At 34.9% G+C, this 21,565-nt stretch overlaps 2 protein-coding genes across 2 annotated transcripts in view; one reads left to right on the plus strand and one right to left on the minus strand.

The window, feature by feature from the left end:
• Nucleotides 1–5,185: 5,185 nt before the first annotated feature.
• HELRODRAFT_190172 (hypothetical protein) lies at nt 5,186–19,746 on the plus strand (the record flags this gene model as incomplete). Its single annotated transcript, XM_009012800.1, has 17 exons — nt 5,186–5,425; nt 5,590–5,808; nt 5,975–6,341; nt 6,393–6,518; nt 6,701–9,169; nt 9,252–9,299; nt 9,428–9,559; nt 9,732–9,881; nt 10,142–10,366; nt 10,565–10,780; nt 10,917–11,047; nt 11,148–16,884; nt 16,981–17,135; nt 17,419–17,574; nt 17,668–18,186; nt 18,215–18,504; nt 19,668–19,746. 15 exons carry the CDS (start codon nt 5,186–5,188, stop codon nt 17,923–17,925), a joined length of 10,629 nt encoding a protein of 3,542 aa, XP_009011048.1. The 3' UTR covers nt 17,926–18,186; nt 18,215–18,504; nt 19,668–19,746.
• Nucleotides 19,747–21,393: 1,647 nt separating this feature from the next.
• HELRODRAFT_167279 (hypothetical protein) overlaps nt 21,394–21,565 on the minus strand; it is a gene marked incomplete at both ends in the record, with an annotated part of 1,944 nt that continues 1,772 nt past the window's right edge. Inside the window, one exon of the mRNA XM_009012801.1 lies at nt 21,394–21,476. Within this exon, the coding sequence (XP_009011049.1) occupies nt 21,394–21,476 (83 nt within the window). The remainder of the gene's footprint in view (nt 21,477–21,565) is intronic.

Consider the following 21,565-nt stretch of genomic DNA (forward strand, 5'->3'; position numbering starts at 1 on the left):
TCTTCCTTTATCTCAATTTTCACCTTGCTCTTCTCTTTCATTATTATTTCCTTCATTATCTCCATTTTCATCTTTCTATTTTCCTCATTTTTGTCTTCTTTATCACCATCCGTGTGACTTCCTCATCTTTGCTTTCTTCATCTTTAACTTTATGTTTCTCATCTTCTATTTTACCTTATCTTTTTACTTTCATCTTTATTTTCATCTTTCTACTCTCTATCTTCATTTGTGTGTTTCTTTTATCTTTATCTTTTCATCTTCTTTTTAATCATCTTTTTTCTAATCATAACTTTCTTCTGAATGTATGTTAGAAAACTACTTTTTTTTTACAAATAATTAAACATTTTAATCAGTCTTTGGTTTTTTTGATGTTTAAAAAATTAAAACCTTCTAAAAACTTAAACACAACTGAGAAATAATCTGATAAAAAACACTATTGAATCACAGATTACAAATGAATTTATAATAGTATAGTATTTTAGAAAAATGGCAAGACTTGACTGATATTGCATGTCTGTGTACTGTATTGTATGTAGAAGACAATAATAAATAATTGAAGTGAAAAAGATTCACTTGCAAACAAATTTTTCATCTTCTTTTTACTCACTGGAGTAAGAATTCAAAAAAGTATAAATTTTTTCTAAAGGCCGGAAAGAAACTTAAAATAATGAATTCGACTGCTGAGCAGACGTTGCATGGTTTCCATTTTTTATTTGTAGCGTCATTATAGCAAACATGAAAATGAGTTGAAAATGAAAAAAACATGAGTTGGTGTTAAAAAAAACTCAGGTTGTACGTTATTGTACGACGTGGGTTGCCATTTTGCCAACTCATATTTTAAAAAAACAGAATCTTAAGAAGCGAGGCACGAAAACTCATTTTTAAATTTTAATTATTGCGCCGTCAGCTCGGTAAAGTGAAAGTCGCCAAATAAAAGTAAACTGCCGCTGAGAATCTCGAATGGTTTTCGACAAATAGCCTAAAAAACACAAACTCAAACTCTTAATGTTCTATTAATCGACTAAACATATCAATACGAGAAGTCAGACCGAATGTTTAGTTTGACAAAATGGCGACCGACGCTCATGGGGAATATTAAAACCTTTTTAGCTGCAAGCTAAAAATGAATGATCCAAAATCGTCTAATTTTCATTTAAAAACTATAATAAACCATGAAAGTTCAAATTGTAATAAGTTTATCATCATAATTAAATTAAAAAAAGCATTAAATACCAAATTCTTCTTGAGAACAGCGATGGCGTCTGGCAGCAAACGAGGAAAAGAGAAGCACTTCTGCTAAACTTTAGTGGACTGGGAACGAGGTGACGCGTTCAGGCTCCCACGGCTTAGTCATGCTGACGAGCATGCGCCGACGCCAAGCGTCCAAGGAAGAGTTTCTATTTTTAGACTTCTAGCAGAATTTTCGCAAGCGCTTTTTTGAGCGGCAAAGTGCGCCTTATTTAAATTTAAAAATGACGATTGCAATTTTGACATATAATTGACATATAATATATATATATTATTTATACATAAATGTGTGTATGTTCGTGTATATATCGTAATATTTTAACTTTGATAAAAAATATTATCTTTAGAAAAAACCATATAATTATATAACTATTAACTCTAATACTAATAGTTAAACAATTTTTAATTACATAAAAGTAGAATTGCTAGTGTATTAAATCAATATATAATTCAATGGAAAAACTTTAATTTTTATAATATATAATTTAAATTATATTTTTTCCATGCTTCAATGTAATATAATAAATGGCTTAATTTTCCGTGCCTTTGATTAATGTAGCCGGGCTTTCTTGGGATAGTGAATTGAGAAGAATTCAGTCGGTGAATGCCTTCGAATTGTTAGCGTATTATTCAACTTTTTTTTACAATTTTTAAAAAGGAACTCTTGGACACATTTACAAAAATCATATATTTACATTCCTTAAAAAAAGACAAAGGATCTAATGTTTCATCTGAAACAGAAATAAAAAAAATGAAAATGTAAAAAGAAAGTCTTATGTACACGTGAAAAATATATATATATATATATACATGTATTCTGTGTATATAAATGAGTGCATAGCCTATCGCTGTTGTTATCACTGATATATCTCCATCATCTTTAAAAACATTCATGAATGACCATCTCATCATCTGATAGCTATCAATCCGACCTCCATGAGTTTTTCTATCTTTTTTGCAAACTCAGGACTCTTGAGGTGACTGTTCAATAAAAAGTTTTGCATTAGGAAAATATTGAAGTTTAGTTAACGAAATTTTAAATATAGAATTCGAACATATGAATACATCCACGCTGAAACGCCCACTGCCGTAACAAAGCCCGAACATTAGGACCATAAACTAATTTAAAGAAAAGATTATACAAACTAATTTAATGTGTTTAGCCAATAAACATTTTAAATAAACTAATCAAGATAGCTACCATAAATCAACCAAAAACTAGCGTTATATATTTGTCTAACAATATTATCCATCTTTTCAAAACAGTCCATCAAACATTTTCTGGAGCCCCAACCTATTTATAGCTTTAGGATCAAGTGTCATATTGCTCAGGACCCTTCTTATAATTGGATCACTCATAATATTCTTCACTTCAGGATCTAACATGGCCTGCCTTTGAATTGTTTCTGGGTCCAACTGCCTCTGCCTCAGACACCTTTTTGTTTAAAAAATTATATTGTTTTCATCCATTTCACTATTTGATTTTATTTAAAAAATTATTGAAATAATTAGTGTTAATCAATCACAAAACCAACTAGCTAGCTAACTGGTCAACAAAGAAGCCGACCAAATCAACAACCCAACCTCTTAAATCCATGAAGAGCCTCAGTTGAATCAGGTTGAATTTCAAGAGCAGCAATAAAAGATTCTTCAGCATTATGATAATCTCTCATGGCTAACAGACACAAACCTTTGCATATCAGGGCTTTAACTGTTCATGTATATGTTGTATTTATGTGAATGTGTGTTTTTAGAAATGTCTCAATCTCACTAGAAATTGTTCAAAACAAACCGCCTGTTACTATTTAACTACCTTTTCTAAACAAATATTAAACAAAAACATATGATAAACATGCAATTGACACTTGAAATGAAAATTATTTTTTAAAATAATAATAATAATGAAAAAATTGTCCTGCACTGTACCACATTTTGGATCCAGAGCTAAGCAGCTGTTGCAGTCAGCAGTAGCAGCTTTGAACTCAAGCAACTTAGCATAGCAAGCAGCCCTGTAGCTGTAGAGGGTTGGGTCATGAGGGTACTGTTTTATGGCCTCTGACAAATGGCAAAGTGCTGATGGAAAGTCTCCTGCCGGCAGGTAGACATGCGAAAGATTTTGTAAGGTTCATTTCACAGGTATAATAATTCTTACATTGAATTAATATATTATATCTGCAAAACAACACTGATGAAGAAAATAAGAAAGCTGAAGAATAAACATAGGAAAATGACAAAAAGATACCTTTATTGAAATAATCATTTCCCAGATTTTTCAATTTGGCTGACATCTCTGGGTTGTATTTTGATCTGGTTTCAAGCTGAAAGTTTCATATAAAAAATTCTAATTATTGATCAGAACAAAGGAAGTAATTATAAATACATGTCACCTCCTGCAGTTTATTATGGATATTCAAGTCATACTGTTCAACCAATGATTGCCTGTAATACTGCATGGCTGACTGTACATTTGATAACTTCAAGAATGCATTTCCAATTCTGCAGTAGGCTCTGCAATCAATATTACATTATTATCACCAAATCATCATCGAATCTTCAGTATCATCTTTGTTAACATCTTCATCATGAAATACTTGGCAAGGTGTTTATGTTCAGCCTTATGAGCCAGTCCTATTTTAATGGCCTCCTCACACTCTGCTATGCATTGAGTGAAATTCTCAAGTTCATAATAAACAGCTAGAAATAGGAGAAGATTTTAAATAAAATTTTATATGAAATATCTTCTAACAATAATTGAAAATCTAAATGAAAATCTTCAAAAGAATCTATAAAAGAAAGACAAACCCCCAAGATTATTTTTGTAGATGATGTTGGTAGGGTTCAAGTGATGGGCCCGTTCATAATGTTTCAAGGCATCTAAGAAGCATCTGTTTCTGTAAGCAACATTGCCGAGTTCTTTCTCGATATCGGCCTAAAAATGAAATATGATATAAAATTTAAAAATATATTAAAAATAAACTAATTTTTTCTATAAAATTAACAAATAATAATGAATCACAGGCACACAGAGGAGAGAACAACGGAAAATAAAATTTATTCAACAACTTAAAAAAATAACAAATCGTCAACCTCAAAAAGACATTCGTCCATTTGTAAAGAACATTATTCGGGAACGAAATCTAAAACGCGGTATCGAGAGAAATTTGTAGAAGAATGAATGGTTACTCAATATCGCCAGCAAAGAAATTTCAATGCAATTTGTTTTTAATTTAATGTATAATTTAATTAAACCTGAGTAGTTTTTCATCAACGACAGGCTGTTAAAAATTATTAAAGCTTGTAAAATTATTATAATATTAAATTTATTTAAATATAAAGAGAAATAAAATTATTAAATGGGAATTGTTAAAGGCATTTTTTGACTGACAATTCTATAAATAATAGGAACACTCCCAAAATACTGGCAAATTTAAAACATTTGAAATTTTAAAGTTTTTTTTTGAAATTTTTTACCGCAATTTTTAAATTTTATTTTAATTTGGTAAGAAATATGAAATAAATTGCTAATTTTTGATAAGTATATGTTAATTCTCAATTGTTAATTATTGCACAATATTTAATAAACACACCTGTAATCAACCTGTAGTCACCAATAACATATTGGATAATGATACACAATGGCATGCTTTGAATTTTTGTTGAGATTTAAATATGTTTAATTTTAAATTAAAATGGCATTTTTGGTTTTAGATTTATTTTTATTTAATTATAAAAAGCATTTTTGTTTAATCATGTAATTTGTGAGTTTGTCAAACATTTAAGAGATCAATTTTTAAAAAATAAAACCCAATTAATTTTAATTTTCTCCTTTCTTTACTTTTACTTACAGAACATCAGTTTATTATTAAATGATTTATTTCTTGGGTGTTACAACTGACAGAACATCACATCAGTAACACCATTCACCTATAAATAAATCATGGAACAACAGCGGTATGATGATTGCACAACTTGCAAATCTTCTTTGAGTTATACCATAATGAATGAAGACGTTTGTGACTCTCAAGCCGACTTTTCCACTCTCAACAATGAAGTCACTACTACAATGCAGCTGGCAGCCTTTGGTAAGCCACCTGTCGTCGACTTTGGGCAAGTTTTGGTTGGCTCCTGTCATTATAAGAAGCTTATCATTGAGAACACCTTTGATACACCAGTTGAGGTTTGTTTTTGCACTGCTGGTTTTTTGATTAATTTTTCTACTGTGTTATCTCTTCCTGGTAAAAAAATATAAATTGTTAATCATAGATTAAATTTAAAATGCTATCAAAGTTTTTTTTATGTATTTGCTAAGAGTGATTCTGTTTGATAATAAAATACATACAGGTTGTTGTGGAAAAAGTGCCTAGAAAGAAAAATTTTCAAGTAGAACCATTGTGCTTCAGCATAAAAGAGTTTGAAAAATTTGAACTTATAATTCTTTGGACTCCTTTAACAAATGAGGGAGTTAGAGAATTGGTGATTCTGCAAGTCAATGAATCAATAAGGCTTCAATTTGTGTTGTTAGGTGTGGCTATTCAGGGTAGTGTTAAATCATCAAAAAAGGTTCTCACATTTTTGTTTTTCAGAAAAAATTTTATTTCATTTCAAAATTTGAAATTATTGTGAAAAAACTTTAAAATTTATATTATTAATCATATGTTTCATTACTAATTTTAGAATGAATCACAAATTATATTTTTGTAACGTGAAAAAATTTAAATCATCCTAGTCTAAATTCCCAAACATGAGAAACAAGTTAATGAAAAAAACAATAGAATCTTCTTCGTGTGGCAACATTTTCCATAATCTGTCAGATGATAAGGAGAACAAAAACCTGGAAAATATAGATTCACAATCAGCTCGTAAATCTCGAATTGATAAATTCAAAGAGGAACTCTTCTGCCTAAAAAACGAAGGTAACAATGACAATTTAGTCTCCAAGTTTGATAAAAAGTTTCAATCTAGATCTCAGTACACTATGGGCTACTTTAGGAAAGGAGATGGTTGTAGCACAAATGAATGTAGTATTGATGGCTGTTGTAATAATGAGATTCCTACATCTAAAAGTACAGCTGAAAATGTTGGAAAGAGTTTAGGTTGTTAGTTTATTTTGTATTATCATTATTATTTGTATTATTATTCATTAGTAACCATATTTTCGAAATTCATTGAGAGAAGTAAAAAAAATTTCGATAATTTACTTTTAGTAAAAAGGCTTGAGATATCATATTGGGATATTGCTAACAAGTCAACTCCATCTATAGATAGTAAAAGTTAGCTATTGTATGTATGTGCGCGCGCGCGTGTATATTTGTCTGTATGTTTGCTTGTTAGTGCACATCTATACAATACACATATGCATTGTGTGTGGTGTGTGTGTGTGTGTGTGTGTGTGTATCCTTATCGAAATAGATCTCTTTACAATTGATATCATGAGGATAATTTTTAACGTTAGTGCAATCAGATAACGTGGAAAGGTGTGTGGCGTTGAAGACAGACAACAACATCAACATTGACAGAAGTAGAGCTGTTACCCATGAGACGTCAGATTGCAATGATGTTAAGAGTCCTTCTAGCTACTCTCCTGTTACTACTGCCAAATCCATATCTCCTATGATTGGAGGAGGAAGAAGAAGAGGAAATGAAGGGAGTTCAGAGAGGGTAAAGCCTGCCACGAGCCCACCAATTCGCTATGGAAATTTTAAATTAGTCAGTAACCCAAAGGTCACTACTAACCTAACTAACGTACGATACGGTACTTACACGAAATTGAACGAGGGAGAAGTTTATAACTATGACGATGAGGAGAATAATGATGATGATGAGTGCAGTGAACAGCAGATAAATAGTGTTGATGGTGAAAATTACGATGATGACAGCTTAGTTAATCAATTCGATGCCTATCAATTTACTCATAAAACTATAGAAGATAATGAAGACAATGTAGGCTGGAAAAGAACAATAAATCAAATTCGTGATAAATTTAAGAAGACTATAGTTGATGAAAATTCATTTCTAGAGGATATTTCTACGAATATTGTAAAGGAAGCAGGAAAAATGTATCCTAATTATCAGCCGATAAACCGTAATATCTACAAAGATTCATTACCCACAGCAAAGAAAGACAAAAATTATCCATACCTTACTACACCGAAATGTGGTATGACATCTAAGAACAACCAGTCTGCTACTGTTGGCAGTAAACTCTACAGAATCTTAAATGGTAGAGACGAGAGTAAGGAGAATAAGAATGTAAACTTGTTGGAATCCAATGTCGTCAGTGATGTTGTTCCCATCTATAACAATCTCTCAATGAAAAAGAACAAACGGAGATCAAGAAGTGATGGCAAGATGAGATCTCCGACAAAGTTTCTTACTGGGTCTGCTGCTTTGGAAATGTACAGTGCATCCCCTAAAAGATCAAATGGAATGACGAGAAATAAGTATGATGCAGCGCTGATGAAGTTATCACCACTGAGACCGCAGAACAAGTTGTATTCTAATTTTAACATAAGTAACATCGGTGAACTAGGTAACTCATTTGAAAGTTTGAAAAAACGAGGAAATGATGTGGATGATAATCGAGGTAAAAGTCATGATGATAGAAATGAAACGAATAACGATACTTCGAAAATGTTGGGCAGCCAACATATCTGTGAAAGCTTTGTAGAGGGTGGCAGAAGCCAACTTGAAAAGTATGCAGGCTTTAGTGGTGATTCACAACCGTTAACATTAACAACAGCAGTGGCACGTGGCAATCAGTTCATTGGAAACGTTTTAACCTCGGTAAGGAGCCGCCAAAAACCATGCCTCACAGTGATGCAGATAAATAATGAGCAGCTGAACAATGACGGGATCCTACTAACCAGCACTACTACAAACTCTACCCTCACTGCCGTCAACGACCCATTAACGACGCACGAATTTGGATTTGATGCAAAGAAATGTAATACCTGTAGCGTGGTTGTCGATGAGGAACTTGAAATGTCAGAGAAACTCGAGGGCCAAATTGATCTCGCTGTTGGTGCTAACATCTCCAGACACATCCAACAATTATTAAACCTGCAGCAGAAAGAGCAGCAACTGCAAAGTTACATCAACAACAAATACTGCCAACAATTTGGTGAGAGTTTGCATTCTACAGGAGTCGATTTAAACGTTTTGGATAGATATTTAAGACTGGCATTGAGTCCAAACAATCCTCAGAGAGCTGCAGTATATAATAGGAAGACAAATGATACTGTTGTTGATAGCTCTGTTTATAATTTTGATACAGCTATTGATAACTTCACGAAAAAGAATGAGACTCCAGTGATATGTGATGAAAATAAGGTAACTACACCTCGTATGGACAGCATCACATGCAGTGACATGACGTATTCATTTCACGGTTCTAAGTTGAGAGCCAAGTTGAAGAGATTGACGGAGGAAGAAATTTCCAAAGATGCATCAGTAAGTGCTGGTAGTACAATGAACAACGTCAGTCAGTTGGAGTCAATGAGTAATTCAACCAGCCAGAAGCAAAATGGATTGGATCAAAAATTATCGAGGTCACAAACAAAACAACTGAAGAATAATGATAAGTTCGTATCTCCAGAGAGTTGCTCAACATCAACTAGTACAGCAGAACGCGTATCCAAAGTCAACTCGGCTACTGTTACTAAGAATAAGAATGGGCCTACGAAAAATAACCGTCTATTAGTGGTCGAGTCTTGCAAGTCTTCGTCATCAAAAAAGTGTCAGAGGTTCAGTGACGTTACATCCGACCGTGGGAGCAAGATGGAAGGGTGTGGTTCAGTGGTGTATCATTCGCCTGCTCATCTCAAGAGTAGGAAGAAACTTTCGTTGAATCAGAATCAGATTGAAGAAGCTACAATGAAAACAAATGGCAGTCCTGATAAGCGAAAATTGATGGCTAACAAAGGTCTCTTTTTGATTACTTCCTCTTTCATTGGCATTCTTAGTTTTCATAACTATACAATAATAATTTTATTTCAAATTGACAGCTATGACAACATTGAAACTGAAGAAGCCGTCAAACAAAGAAGCACAACGTGAGCTCATATATATATATATATATATATATATATATATATATATATATATATATATATATATATTCTACATGAATATGCAAATTTTTCTCTGACAATTTTTATTCTATCTTTTTCTTCCTACAAAGCTACGCCCAAAGTGTTGATGCCCAACGCTTCAAAGAACATGTACTACGACGAGAGGTGGATGGAGAAACAAGAAAGAGGGTTCACGGTCTGGATGAATTACATATTGGCTCCATTCGAATTTGATTTCAAAGGTTTCTTTTGGCATTTTGCCTTCGTTACCACGTTTAAACTATCTACCTGTTAATTTGTTTCTCAATTTGCTTTATCTTCACACAGTTTTATAGCAACTTTTTGTTACTCTCTGGGTTACTATCGTTCTTATTCCACTCTCCACTATTATATACAATTTCATTCATCCATCAGCAGCAGATTTTGGTAGTGTATCGTTTGACAAGATGATGTTATCATCGTCATCAGTCGCAACTTGTGGAGGGAATAATGTGCCTGCGTCCGTGAAACACTTTCTTGCAAATTCTACTGCTTCTACGAGGTCTCCTAACAGATTGTCAAAAGGTTGCCTACTTTCATATGATTTTGCTACATTTCAATTTTGGTTGACAGACTCTTAAGTTACTATACATTTCGTTGCCTGTTGCTATTTTCACTATGATCATTTTATTTGCACATATCCTTATGTTTGTCGTTTCAGTCCAGCTCATGATCATTTTTAAAGCATGATTTTTCTCTATGCCATCATTCTCCAGATATCATCTTCACCCCAATTATCAATATCCACATTATTATATGCATTATCATCATTAAAATAATGAAAGGTCAAGGACAAACAACGACCAAGTCATCAAACTCGGCGGCTACATCAAAAGAAAGCCTCTCCAACAAGATCTACTCAACGGAGCGCAAGTTCAACAAGCTGAGGTTCGGAGCCTGCCGCCTCTACCAATCAGAAGCCGTCGTGAAGGTCATCGAAAGAGTCGAGCGAGAGGTGGAGAATGGACGCCTGGCCATCAGATCCGATCGACTGGTCCATATTGATTTTGGTTCGTTAGGAATCAACATTTCATTTGTGGATGTATTTGTTATTCATTTCTTTTTCCACATTCTGGTGTGATCATCGTTTACTTCTGAAGCTGCCTATTTTATTTGGCTGATAAATTCGTTGCGCTGCTAGTACAGACAGAATGATGAAAATGAAGATGTGGTTTAATATGCAAACATGCACGCACGCCACCGCTCAGGACTGAAAAAAGAAATTCTCCAGATGATCTTCTCATACAACTTGCTATGGTTGAAACTAGGACTTGAGACCATCTACGGAGAGATTCTTCCAGTTTCCTCTTCCTCCAGTTCCTGCGAATCCGTCATCACCAAGTTCCTACTCAATCGTTTCTTCATCAACTGCAACATTGCAAACAAGTTTGCTCTGCCTGGCTTTAGGAATCTTTATAGCAATGGTTTGCATTTCATGTTACACTTTTTTCTCTTTATATTGCTCCTTCCTTTCTTGCTTCTCAAATTTAATTTGATTTTGTTATTTTTTATTTATTCCAAAATTATTTACGATCTTTTTGTTCTAACACGAAAATGTAGACTACCAAGTTGAGATATTTAAGTTCCTTCTGAAGAAGTTTCTAATACTCGTGTACTTTCTTGATGTGGCCAAATCCCAGAAATTAATTGCCTACAACCCATGCTTATTCAGATTCAATGCTCCTTTCAAGGTATTCTCAAAAAAGTTCAAACAATAGTAATAGAATTTAAATAAAAATTTGTCACTGCAACAAAGGATTCGTTTAAAAATAATTTTCCTTAACTTTTCAGACCAGTAGAGACATCTTATTGGCATTCTCTCGCCTCTGCCTGAGAGGAGAAGGTGATGTAACAAGACACCTGTATTACATCGGCTACGTGGTAACGAGTGAACAATCACACTTGGACGAGTTCGACTACCACGTCATTAATCTGGCTACTGACCTTCGAGATGGTCTCAGGTTGGCTCGTTTAGTAGAGGTACTGACACAAAATTGGAGCCTGAGCAAAGATCTATGGGTGCCTGTAATAACTCGACAGCAGAAGCTGCACAACGTCGATGTCGTACTAACAGAACTGGTCAACAAACGAGTGGACCTGTCCATTGGGCGTAGTCAAAACGTGATAACTGCAAAGGATATAGTAAATGGGCACAGGCAGAAGACATTGCAGTTGTTGTGGAGAATCATTTTTTCATTACACATAAACGTTTCGATAAATCAAGCCGTGCTGAAGAATGAAGTGAACAAGATATCGTACGAACTGCCCAAGCTACTCAAAGCAAAAGTTCAATCTAAATGTTTCTCAGTGCTCGAGTGCGTAAGAAATGACAGAGATTCATTGGAACCAGACTTGTATAGAAATGAACCTACTCTGTCTTTGCTATTTAAATGGTGCCAAGTTATATGCCTGCTCTATGGCATGAAGGTAGAAAATTTCACCACCTCATTTTCTGACGGTCGTGCATTCTGCTACCTAATTCATCACTATTTCCCGCACATCCTGCCTCTCTCACTGATCAGGGCGAGAACCACTCTGGCTATGAAGGGCTCTATCAATTGCATGAACATCAATAGTTCAATGGACTCTGAGTCGTCAGCTGCTGACTGGGCCAACAAATTTGACTCTAATTTGAAATTGTTCGAGAAGAATACAGAAGAGTTACAGCAGGCACTGGAAAATGAGAAAGAAAATTGTAGACTATTCCAAGAGAAGGCTCTCGAGATAGGTGGTCTACCAGTAATGTTGAAATCTTCTGACTTCTTCAACACCTTACCTGATGAGAAATTAGTGATAATTTACGTATCTTTCCTTTGCTGTCGTCTGTTAGAAACGAGGACAGAGACCAGGGCCGCTCGCATCATTCAGTGTGCATGGAGGAGGTACTACGGGAAGGTGCTGGCTCGTAATCGGAAGAGAAGTTTGACTTCAAATTATGCTTCTGTCACCGCGCTTGAATTATCAGCTATGGATTATGTTAAGCCCGAAAGTAATGATTGTAAAATTGAAGGAACGAAAGAAAGTTCAGCAAAACACGATTCCTTCTCCAGCAGTGTTATGTCTCCCAGTTATTCAAACCTTGTTGTTTCCAAGCACTATTACCGACAACATCAAAAGCGAGAGGATGAAAAGTATAAAAATGTAATTGACATCAATACCTGCGTGAATGTCAGTCCTGACTTTGTTGATATTAGTTCGAAATCTGAAAAAGATTTAACAGTTTTTGAAAGTACATGTTCAGTGTTTAACCAACAGATGTCGGAAAAAGTGGACGTTGCTATTAAAAGTATTGAAGACAAGCCTTGTAGTACTCCTAACACTAATATTGAGGCTGCATCCAACAGTAATCCAACTTTGTTCGAGAGTATGTGCTCGGTTTTCAATCAGAAATATTTTCTACCTGAGATTGTTAACGTAAGGCACGATGCTAAACACTGCTGCCAAAATAATTACGCTAAAGTGAGGCACGTGAAACACCATACTAAACACTGCCAACATAAGGATGAAGAGTCACCCAATGAACCTGATATGAATAATGCCAGTTTGAGATCGGGTAAAGAGGAGGAGATGATGTTTGAAAGTACGACTTCCTTTCTCGATCAGCAGTCATCCTCGTCATCCAAGAAAGTCTGTTTCGACAAAATGATCGGCACAGATGATGTCAATAGCGACCACCTTTCGAAGAATGATGCAGATGTCTCTACAATCGCTACGAAGCTTAGCAGTCTCTCGTCAAAGAATTTCTTTATAAGTGAACCTGTTATGATAAGAAGTCTTGACGTTAGCCATGGTTCGAAGGCAGTCGAGTCAAACAGTTTGTCTCAAAGTTCGCAACGTAAAAATTGTAGTAGAAAGATATTTGGTAAAGATAAGGAGCACAAGTCGTCCTCATCATTCCAAGATCAGGATGATGAACCAATTAAGTTGATTAATATATGGAGAGTGACATCGCCAGTTATGAAACAAGCCAGCAGATCATGCGACAGAAACGTTCCAAAATTATTTGGCGATCAGTTGAATTGCATGAGTGAATGTAACGTCAGCGGCAATATGCAGCAGAGTTGTGAGGAAGTAAATGAAATGAAAAATCGTGATTTGACCGCATATCGTTGCATGCAAATTCAAAATGAATCGCAGAATATGAGGGATGCAATGGCTAACTACGACACGCATTCAACCGTAACATCAATTGATTTCGGAGAGCAGTCTTCAACAACGAACCGGTCTGATGTTCTTTCTACTACGACAACTGATACCAAGTTGGACACAATGATGAAGGAGCCCATTTCAATCAACAGTGATGCCAACACCAGTCAGTGGAGCAACCCTAATGATACGTTGGTATCTTCTGCCTCAAGTAACCTCGTCATCAAAAAACCGCCGAAGCCCAGCAACAAAGATGCAGAGAGGAGTAGCGAAATTTACTCACCCTCCGAAACGACCAAAGTTCAGTTGTCTCAATCTAAATGCATCGTCCCAGAAGTCGTGACTGTCGGTCGTAAAGCTGTCGAGGATCGAATTAAGCAGACCACTGTAATATCAAAAAAACTGGATTACGATAACGAAGTGGAAAGATTTTTAGGGATGGGTATGACTTTTGATGGCAACTTTAAACTTCTGACTCCATCCAAAATCAGGTTGTACAAATCTCCGCTCCACACAGACAGTCACAATGAGCAGAATGCAGTGACGAACGAGGCATTTTTTGAAGAGACTAAGGACGACGATAACGTTGTTTCTCTTTACGAAACTGCCGAGGAGAGTGTGAATGATTCATTTCTGGACTCAAATATTGCAGAAGGAACTATGGGGTTTGAAAGAACTATAAATTTTGAAGAACATGTTTCAGATGATAAATCGATACAAACTTTCAATAATATACATTTGTTGCGATTCAATAAAGGACAGATGATGAGAGACGAAGCCAAAAAATTAATCCCAGATAATGGCGATGGTAAGAGCGAGGATAAGATCACGTTAATGTTTAAACGTTGCAAGAAAGACCATCCGCTCAGAATCGTGAAGACCAACTCAAACGTCTTACAATCCGAAGATGATAACGTAAATTTTTTTGTGGCGGATGGTATACAAAGGCCATCTGTTGAAGATAATCACGCTAGCAATCAATTCGCAACAAGTGCAAGCGAACAGAATTTAATTACAAAAGATTCGCCAGTCTCTGGCGATAAAAAATTGGTTCCACTTGAGTCTTCATTCTGTGAAAAGCAAAGTAGCTCACTAATTTCTGATGTGAATCGTGAGACATCACAGGACACCTCAGATAATGTTCAATCTATCAAAGCTGCTGATGAACATAAAATGGTGGAAGATGAGGTATCTGATTTATCGAGTAATAATGTGGTGCAAAATTCTGGAGATGATGACACTCTTCGTGACAAGGGAGATGGCGAGGAAGCTGTTTACGAATTAACTGAAGTGACATCATCTGAGGAGTCATCCATAGTTGAAGTTAACAGTGTGAATGTTGAGGAGCGATACGATCTCGTTGAATGTCAAAATGTTTACCCAGTAACGAAATATGTTGACGTGTATGAAGACGACACCGAAGTTGAATATGGCGTTGCAATTCATCATGTCATCTATGGGATAGGTGAGGAGAAATATTGTTTGAGTGGTGATGATTTGGATAATTCATTTGAAACCGTCACAAAAAGTCAAGTTGAAGCGAGATTTGATGACGTTAAAACATCAAAGGATTTCAAAAACGACCCGCTTTCTGATTCATTGGCTGTAGAGATGGAGATGGGTGATAAGAAAGCAGATACAAAAGAAGCCGATGCAACGATTGTGAATGCCGCTGGTGGAAATTGGAAAGTATCGGATGTTGTGGCGACAGGTGTGAATGCTTTTACATGTGAATGCCCATCCATGATTTCCGCCGCTAATGCAGCTAACTTCGTTGATAGCACTTCATTCGTGGATGACCACTACGCTGGTGGGAGGGAGGTTATGGAAGACGTAACAGCATTATCCAGTGCACTGAGTAGCTCTGTTGCCAGTGATGACAAGAGTTACGGCACGGAACCAACAGTTCTGGAGGTGATTGTTAAGCGTGATTCCAAGAGGCTGTCCAATGATTTCATTTCATGTTCTGAATGTAAACTGGAGACGACGGTGCAAACTGAGATGAGTACCAGCATCGCTCAGGCAACTGTAGTTGATGTTCCCGTTAATGAAGAAGTTATAACGACCGTGGATATCAATCCGTATTATGGGATTGATAATCTAGATGGGAATCATCCTTTCAATAGGCTGGAGTTTTGCGCACAGTTGGCTAGGAAGGATGTTGAAGTTGCAGATGTTAACGAGGAGTTGAATGCTCAAGTTGAACCATCTTCTCCCCTCCAGATAAACTCATATAAGTTTGTTACTGCGTGTAAAGAACAAGAAATAAGCAATGATAAATCTTTAACTTTAGTCCCACTAACATTTCATTCCTTGAACAACTTATCATTCAGTTCTTACAACTCCACTCCAGAGCTTTCCTCTTCCTCCTCTCACTCCCACCTCCACATTATCTCGCAAATCTCAAACTGCATCAAGACATCAGAGGCTCCCAGACAGTTCAAATTCTTCGGTAAAACTTTTCTCGAATCGGAAAATAAAGGAGAGAAATCCGTACTGGATTTAAAGATTTTAAAGTTGAACTTGAATAAGTTTTACAACTCGATGCAGGAGTGGTGGAAATACAGGATGATCAGTAGAACGGTCAGCAAGAAGGACGCAAGATTGAAGATACACGCCACAGCCGCTTATTTGACCGCCAAACGTCGATACCTGGGCCTGATTAATCACACGGCAATGCGTGCTCTTAAGTGCAAGGAAGACTGCAATGATAATAATGATAACAATACAAAAATTGGCGACGTAATGATGTGTGATTTCGTTAATTTTTTGCCATTTAACTATAGAAGAAGATTAAATAGAAGTTATTTAAATCTGGATAGTGATAGAGATGTTGATAACAGCAATAGTAATAATAATTGTTCGAGACATGCTCAGCTCCAACGTAAAAGGAAGCTGAAGAGATTGCATAATTACAAGTTTACAGTCAATAAAATTTTCATGAAAAATTTTCAGAAGAGAAAGCTGTCAGAGAGAAAGTTCAGTGATTACTTCTTATTGATGGGTTCACGTTCGACTCTTGAGAAGGAAATTGCTATGAAGCATCGTAACAAGTGTATGGTGGCAGAGAATGATGATCAGTTGGAGTTTAATAAAGCTGAAGACGTACTTTCACTTGAAGATGATGCCATGATCGATGAACAATATCCGGCCGGCACTCACATCAGCAGCAACACCTGTGTGCCTGAAGATGCCAATCACTCGAAGGACTTGATATACCAGGATACAGCAGCAGCCATGCAGTCGGCCTGCGAGGAGGAGTACGAGTGTCAGGGGGAGGAGGAGAAGGGCAACTCGCCCATCAGTAGGACCAAGTCCGCCTTGAATCACCTGCTCAAGTGCAAGAAACTCTCTCACGTCCTCGCTGCTCTCATGTACATCAGTTAGTTCACTTGTCTGCTTTCTAAATTATTTCTCTATACTTCATAGTTTAATGAATACGATAATAATAAACTTTACATTTTCGTTACTTCGTCAGACGATAAAACGAGAGAGTCGATGGAGTTTTGTGAGTGCATGGTGGAGTGCAACACAGTGTGGATCATGGTACAGATCATAAGAAGCTGCAATCGCAGTGTGCCTCATATCGAGCTCATTAAAAATTCCGTCAACATTCTCCTCAATTTCGCTAAGGTTCATCCATTTATTCAGTCATTCATTCACTGATGGAATGATTAATTGACTGGCCATAATTATTTAGTTCTCGGGATTTTATTTTGGCATTTTTTAGAAATCGCATAGGTCATATTTCACATTTTTATCAAATAACTATGTACATCGTACAATAATAATGTTCTGCCGTGAAATCACCTCAAACGCAATCCTCCCTGTATTTTTCACTAGTAGCGTGGCATCTTTCATTTAGTTGTGTGATACAAATGAATATTGAAAACAGCACAACTTAATACAATACCAGCACTCGACGACATCGAAGCATCTGTCCGAGAATGAACAGCTGATCGAGACGACAGTTGAGCTCATGCAGACCTACCAGAACAAAAATAAGGACATATTCATTAGCGCATGTTTGCTGTTGGCCAGCATGGCCTCAAGGAATGAACAGTATAGAAATGTAAGTCCTATAATTCTCTTTCAACTAATTGATTTGCTTGTTGGTTCGTCTTTTATTTATTCGCTAGTTGTCTGTTGTTTCATTCTTTTTCAGATGATTGTCAGGAGAGCGAAGGTTGTAGACAAACTGCAATCCATCCACGCCTCTATCCTGAGAAAGCATCAGATAGAGAAGAGGCAGCAGAAGGCCAAACAACTCACCAAGCCTACTCCATCGACGCCATCTTCCAAAAGAGCTGTGGCGGCAAAAGTCTTACCTGATTGGTTGCAGCAGCAGCAGCAGTTTCATATATTTGAAGATGGCCTGCAGGCAGTTGTTTTTCTTCTAAAACAGCTCAATGTTAAAATTTAATTCGCTGCTGATTTGTTGAAAGATTGATTGGTTAGTTGAAAGATTGATTGATTGCTCCATTAAATGACTTTGTATGCAGACGATAATACATAAACACATACTTAGATATAAACACACAAACAAACACGTACACATACACAAATAAATACATATCGTAATATAAAAGGTATGTGAATAACGAGTTTTTTGTCGTGCTTTATAGTGTGATTTTAGTTACTCTTGTTGTCATAATAACCCGTGATTATATATATATATATATATATATATATATATATATATATATATATATCTACACACGCACATATATATATATATATACGCATATATATATATATATATATATATATGCTGTGGTGTTCATTTTATTTCTCCATATTATTTTTACTAAAAAACATTCCTTCGTATTAAATAAAACGAGTTAGTTATATGTGTGACTGTAACAAAATCATTGAGCATGTATGTTAAAGTGATGAGAATAAATTTATTAACAGTTCAATTTTTTCTGCATAAAAATCTAAAGTTGAGGACACATGTAAACTTATATATATATATATATATATTATATATATATATATATATATATCATGCTGCAAATAATGCCATATTTCGATTCCGAATGAATCGTCATCAGTGCTCCTTGCTGTATATATAGGGAAATATTGACTTTGTCAAGATGAACTTTGATGTTGTAAAAATTAACTTTGGTGTTGTAAAATTGAACTTTGATGCGAATTAGGTGTCAGGTTTCTTTATTGGCTGGTCATCTTCTTTGGTCTCCTTTTCTTCATCGATAGCATCATATTCTTCTTTGTCACTATTTACGATGCTAGTTTTTATTACATCTTTGTTTTCGTTGTTGGTTAAGCGCCGGGTTGGAAGTGAGGTTGTCATTTTTTGTTGTATATTTATTTTTGGTTTATTGATGTCAATTAGGACTGCTTCTGCAATTTTAAGATGCGTGTAGTTGCTGTTCTGGTATATTACTTTGGTGTTGCTGTCGAGTATTTCACGGCTAATTGTGATTGTGTTGAGTCCAAATGAGATTTGATAGCACCACTCTGTTTATGCATCGTAAGCCTTCTAGTCAGTGAGGTAGTAGTAATCCCGATATATGAGTCATGTTGACGTGCACAGCCGTCAAAGGGGCAATTAAATTCTTATATTACGTGATTACGCTTTAACTTAGAGTTATCTCTAGGACTGCAGTTGTTTTTCAGTATTAGGTGAGACGTCTTTTTATTGTTGTAATAAATTCGGAGTCTAACTTTACTATTTGGGTTGGTTGGTGTGACATTTTTATTGATGATATGTTTAAGAATAGCTTCATCAACCTTGTATGCAGTTGACATGTGATTTCTGTAATACAAGATGATGTCGTTATCTTGATTGTTGGTACTAGGAAGGTTATTGCTGTGTAGTAATTTGCCTTTAACAATCTTTTCAATAGAGTAAGTCTTATATCCATTGTTTACAAGCAGGTTAGTGACTCTCTTTAATTCAGCGTCGCGATTTTCAATATCGGAAGAGTGTGTGAATACCCGGTTCACAAATGATTTTATTGTGCTGTCTTTAAATTGTTCAGTGCATTCACTTTGTCCATTCAAACAAATTCCTGTAAACTTTAGTGAGAAAAATTGAAAAAACGAACTACAAACACATTAACGCCAAACATTCGGTAGAATTTATAGAATATTGTAATATATATATATATATATATATATATATATATATCGGCTTATATATATATATATGGCCCTTTACTTTACGAATGAACAACATCGAAATGCTTTAGACTTTATTTGTTTATTAAAAAAACTTCTTAAAAAAAATAAAATTTGATATATATATGGGTGTGTGTGTGTGTCTGTAAATAACGAATAAATGAGCCGGTTGTCACCGCGGTGAATGAGTGAATGATAAAAAAAATGAGTGAGAGAAAGGAAGTAAAAAAATTGATAATGGGAAACACATTATCTCTATGAGAACTTAAATTGCACTTGAATATATTAAAATTTATAATTAAATTAAAAAAACCGATAAAGGATGGAAAAAATTATTAAATTATTGATGTATATATATAAAATATGAACGTATGTCTGGAGTGAATGAGACAGCCATTTTCAATATAAAATCAAAAAACTTTAAATAGAATGAAAAGTTATTTATAGAATCACGATCGGAAAGAAAAGTCACATTACAATAGATTGTTTTCATATATTTTGTGTTGGTTCAACATTATAATAATCATGTTTGTGCCCGTGTGTATGTATGTGTATGTTTGTATGTGTGTGTGTGTATATGTATATATGTGTATATAAGTATGTATGTATATATATGTATGTATATTATATACATACATATATGTGGAATTTAAGCATCAGTCAGCAAAGAACTCTGCAGTTAAATTTTCTATATTAAATTAAAAAATACTGAAAAGATTGTCAAACGAAAAACTGATTAATGGTTATCATTCTCTTCAAATAAATAACTGAATAAACGAATAAATGAATAAACGAACAATTAACTAAATTGACGATCAAAGGAATGGACGAACAATCAAATTTGAAGGAAAGAACAAATACGAGACAAAACAATTTAACTGCAAATAAATTTATATGAAGAAATGATGATTTTTAAAAATTTAACCAATCAAAACCATGAAAAAAAAACTGGAAATGATGTTTTGGGAGAACAATTAGGAAAAAAATTAATAAATCGCATATTACTCGTACAACACACACACACAGTTTAGATGCATGAAACTCATTTTTTATGTGTGTATATATATATATATATATATACTCAGCTAATAAAGTACATAGATTTTATTCAATGAATATCAATTCGGCAGCATTCTACAATATAATTAACTAATGAATGAACGAACGAACGAACAAATAAACGATTGGATGACGTAATTACAGTTAAGCCATATTTATAAGTAAGATAGTTATTTTGATTAAGAAAACTTCTAATGGTTAAAAAAAATTCCATTATAAAAAAAGGCAATAGTGGTACGAATTGAACCAGCATGATCAGTAACAGTAATAGAAATAGTATTAATAGAAGTAGCAGAAGTAACAGTATTATTTGTAGTTTTATGAGTAGTAGTATTAGTGGCAGTAGTAGCAGAAGCGGCAGCAGCAAAAGTGTACTTACTACTACTTGTTGAAGTAGTAGTAGCAGAGTAGAAGTGCATGTCATTGAGTAATAGCAGTGAATGTAGTATCGCGAGTAAGACAATTAACGCAAAGATTATGATTAGATTATGGATGAACTAAAGATTACGACGAATGATTATTATTAAGACAAGAAGAAATTGAAGAGTAGAATATATAATAGGTCACAGAGGTCATAGAAAAGGTCGAGGTCATACAATATTAAAAAGGTCGAGGTCATACAATATTAAAAAGGTCGAGGTCATACAATATTGAAAAGGTCATATGCGGTGCGGAGATGTCCAGGAAGTCATCCGAACATCTTCTGAACCAGGGTCAAATTTTCCTGCAGTACTTCGTAGCAGACGTTGCAAACTCTTTTGATTTTGAGTCCTTTTAAGATTATTACGTTAATTATTTATTATTGTTGTTGTTATTATTAATATAATTTGTAGTAGTAATGGTAGTAATAATACTAGTGG

This window comes from Helobdella robusta (genome assembly GCF_000326865.2).
Source record: "Helobdella robusta unplaced genomic scaffold HELROscaffold_11, whole genome shotgun sequence".
Classification (NCBI taxonomy): domain Eukaryota; kingdom Metazoa; phylum Annelida; class Clitellata; order Rhynchobdellida; family Glossiphoniidae; genus Helobdella; species Helobdella robusta.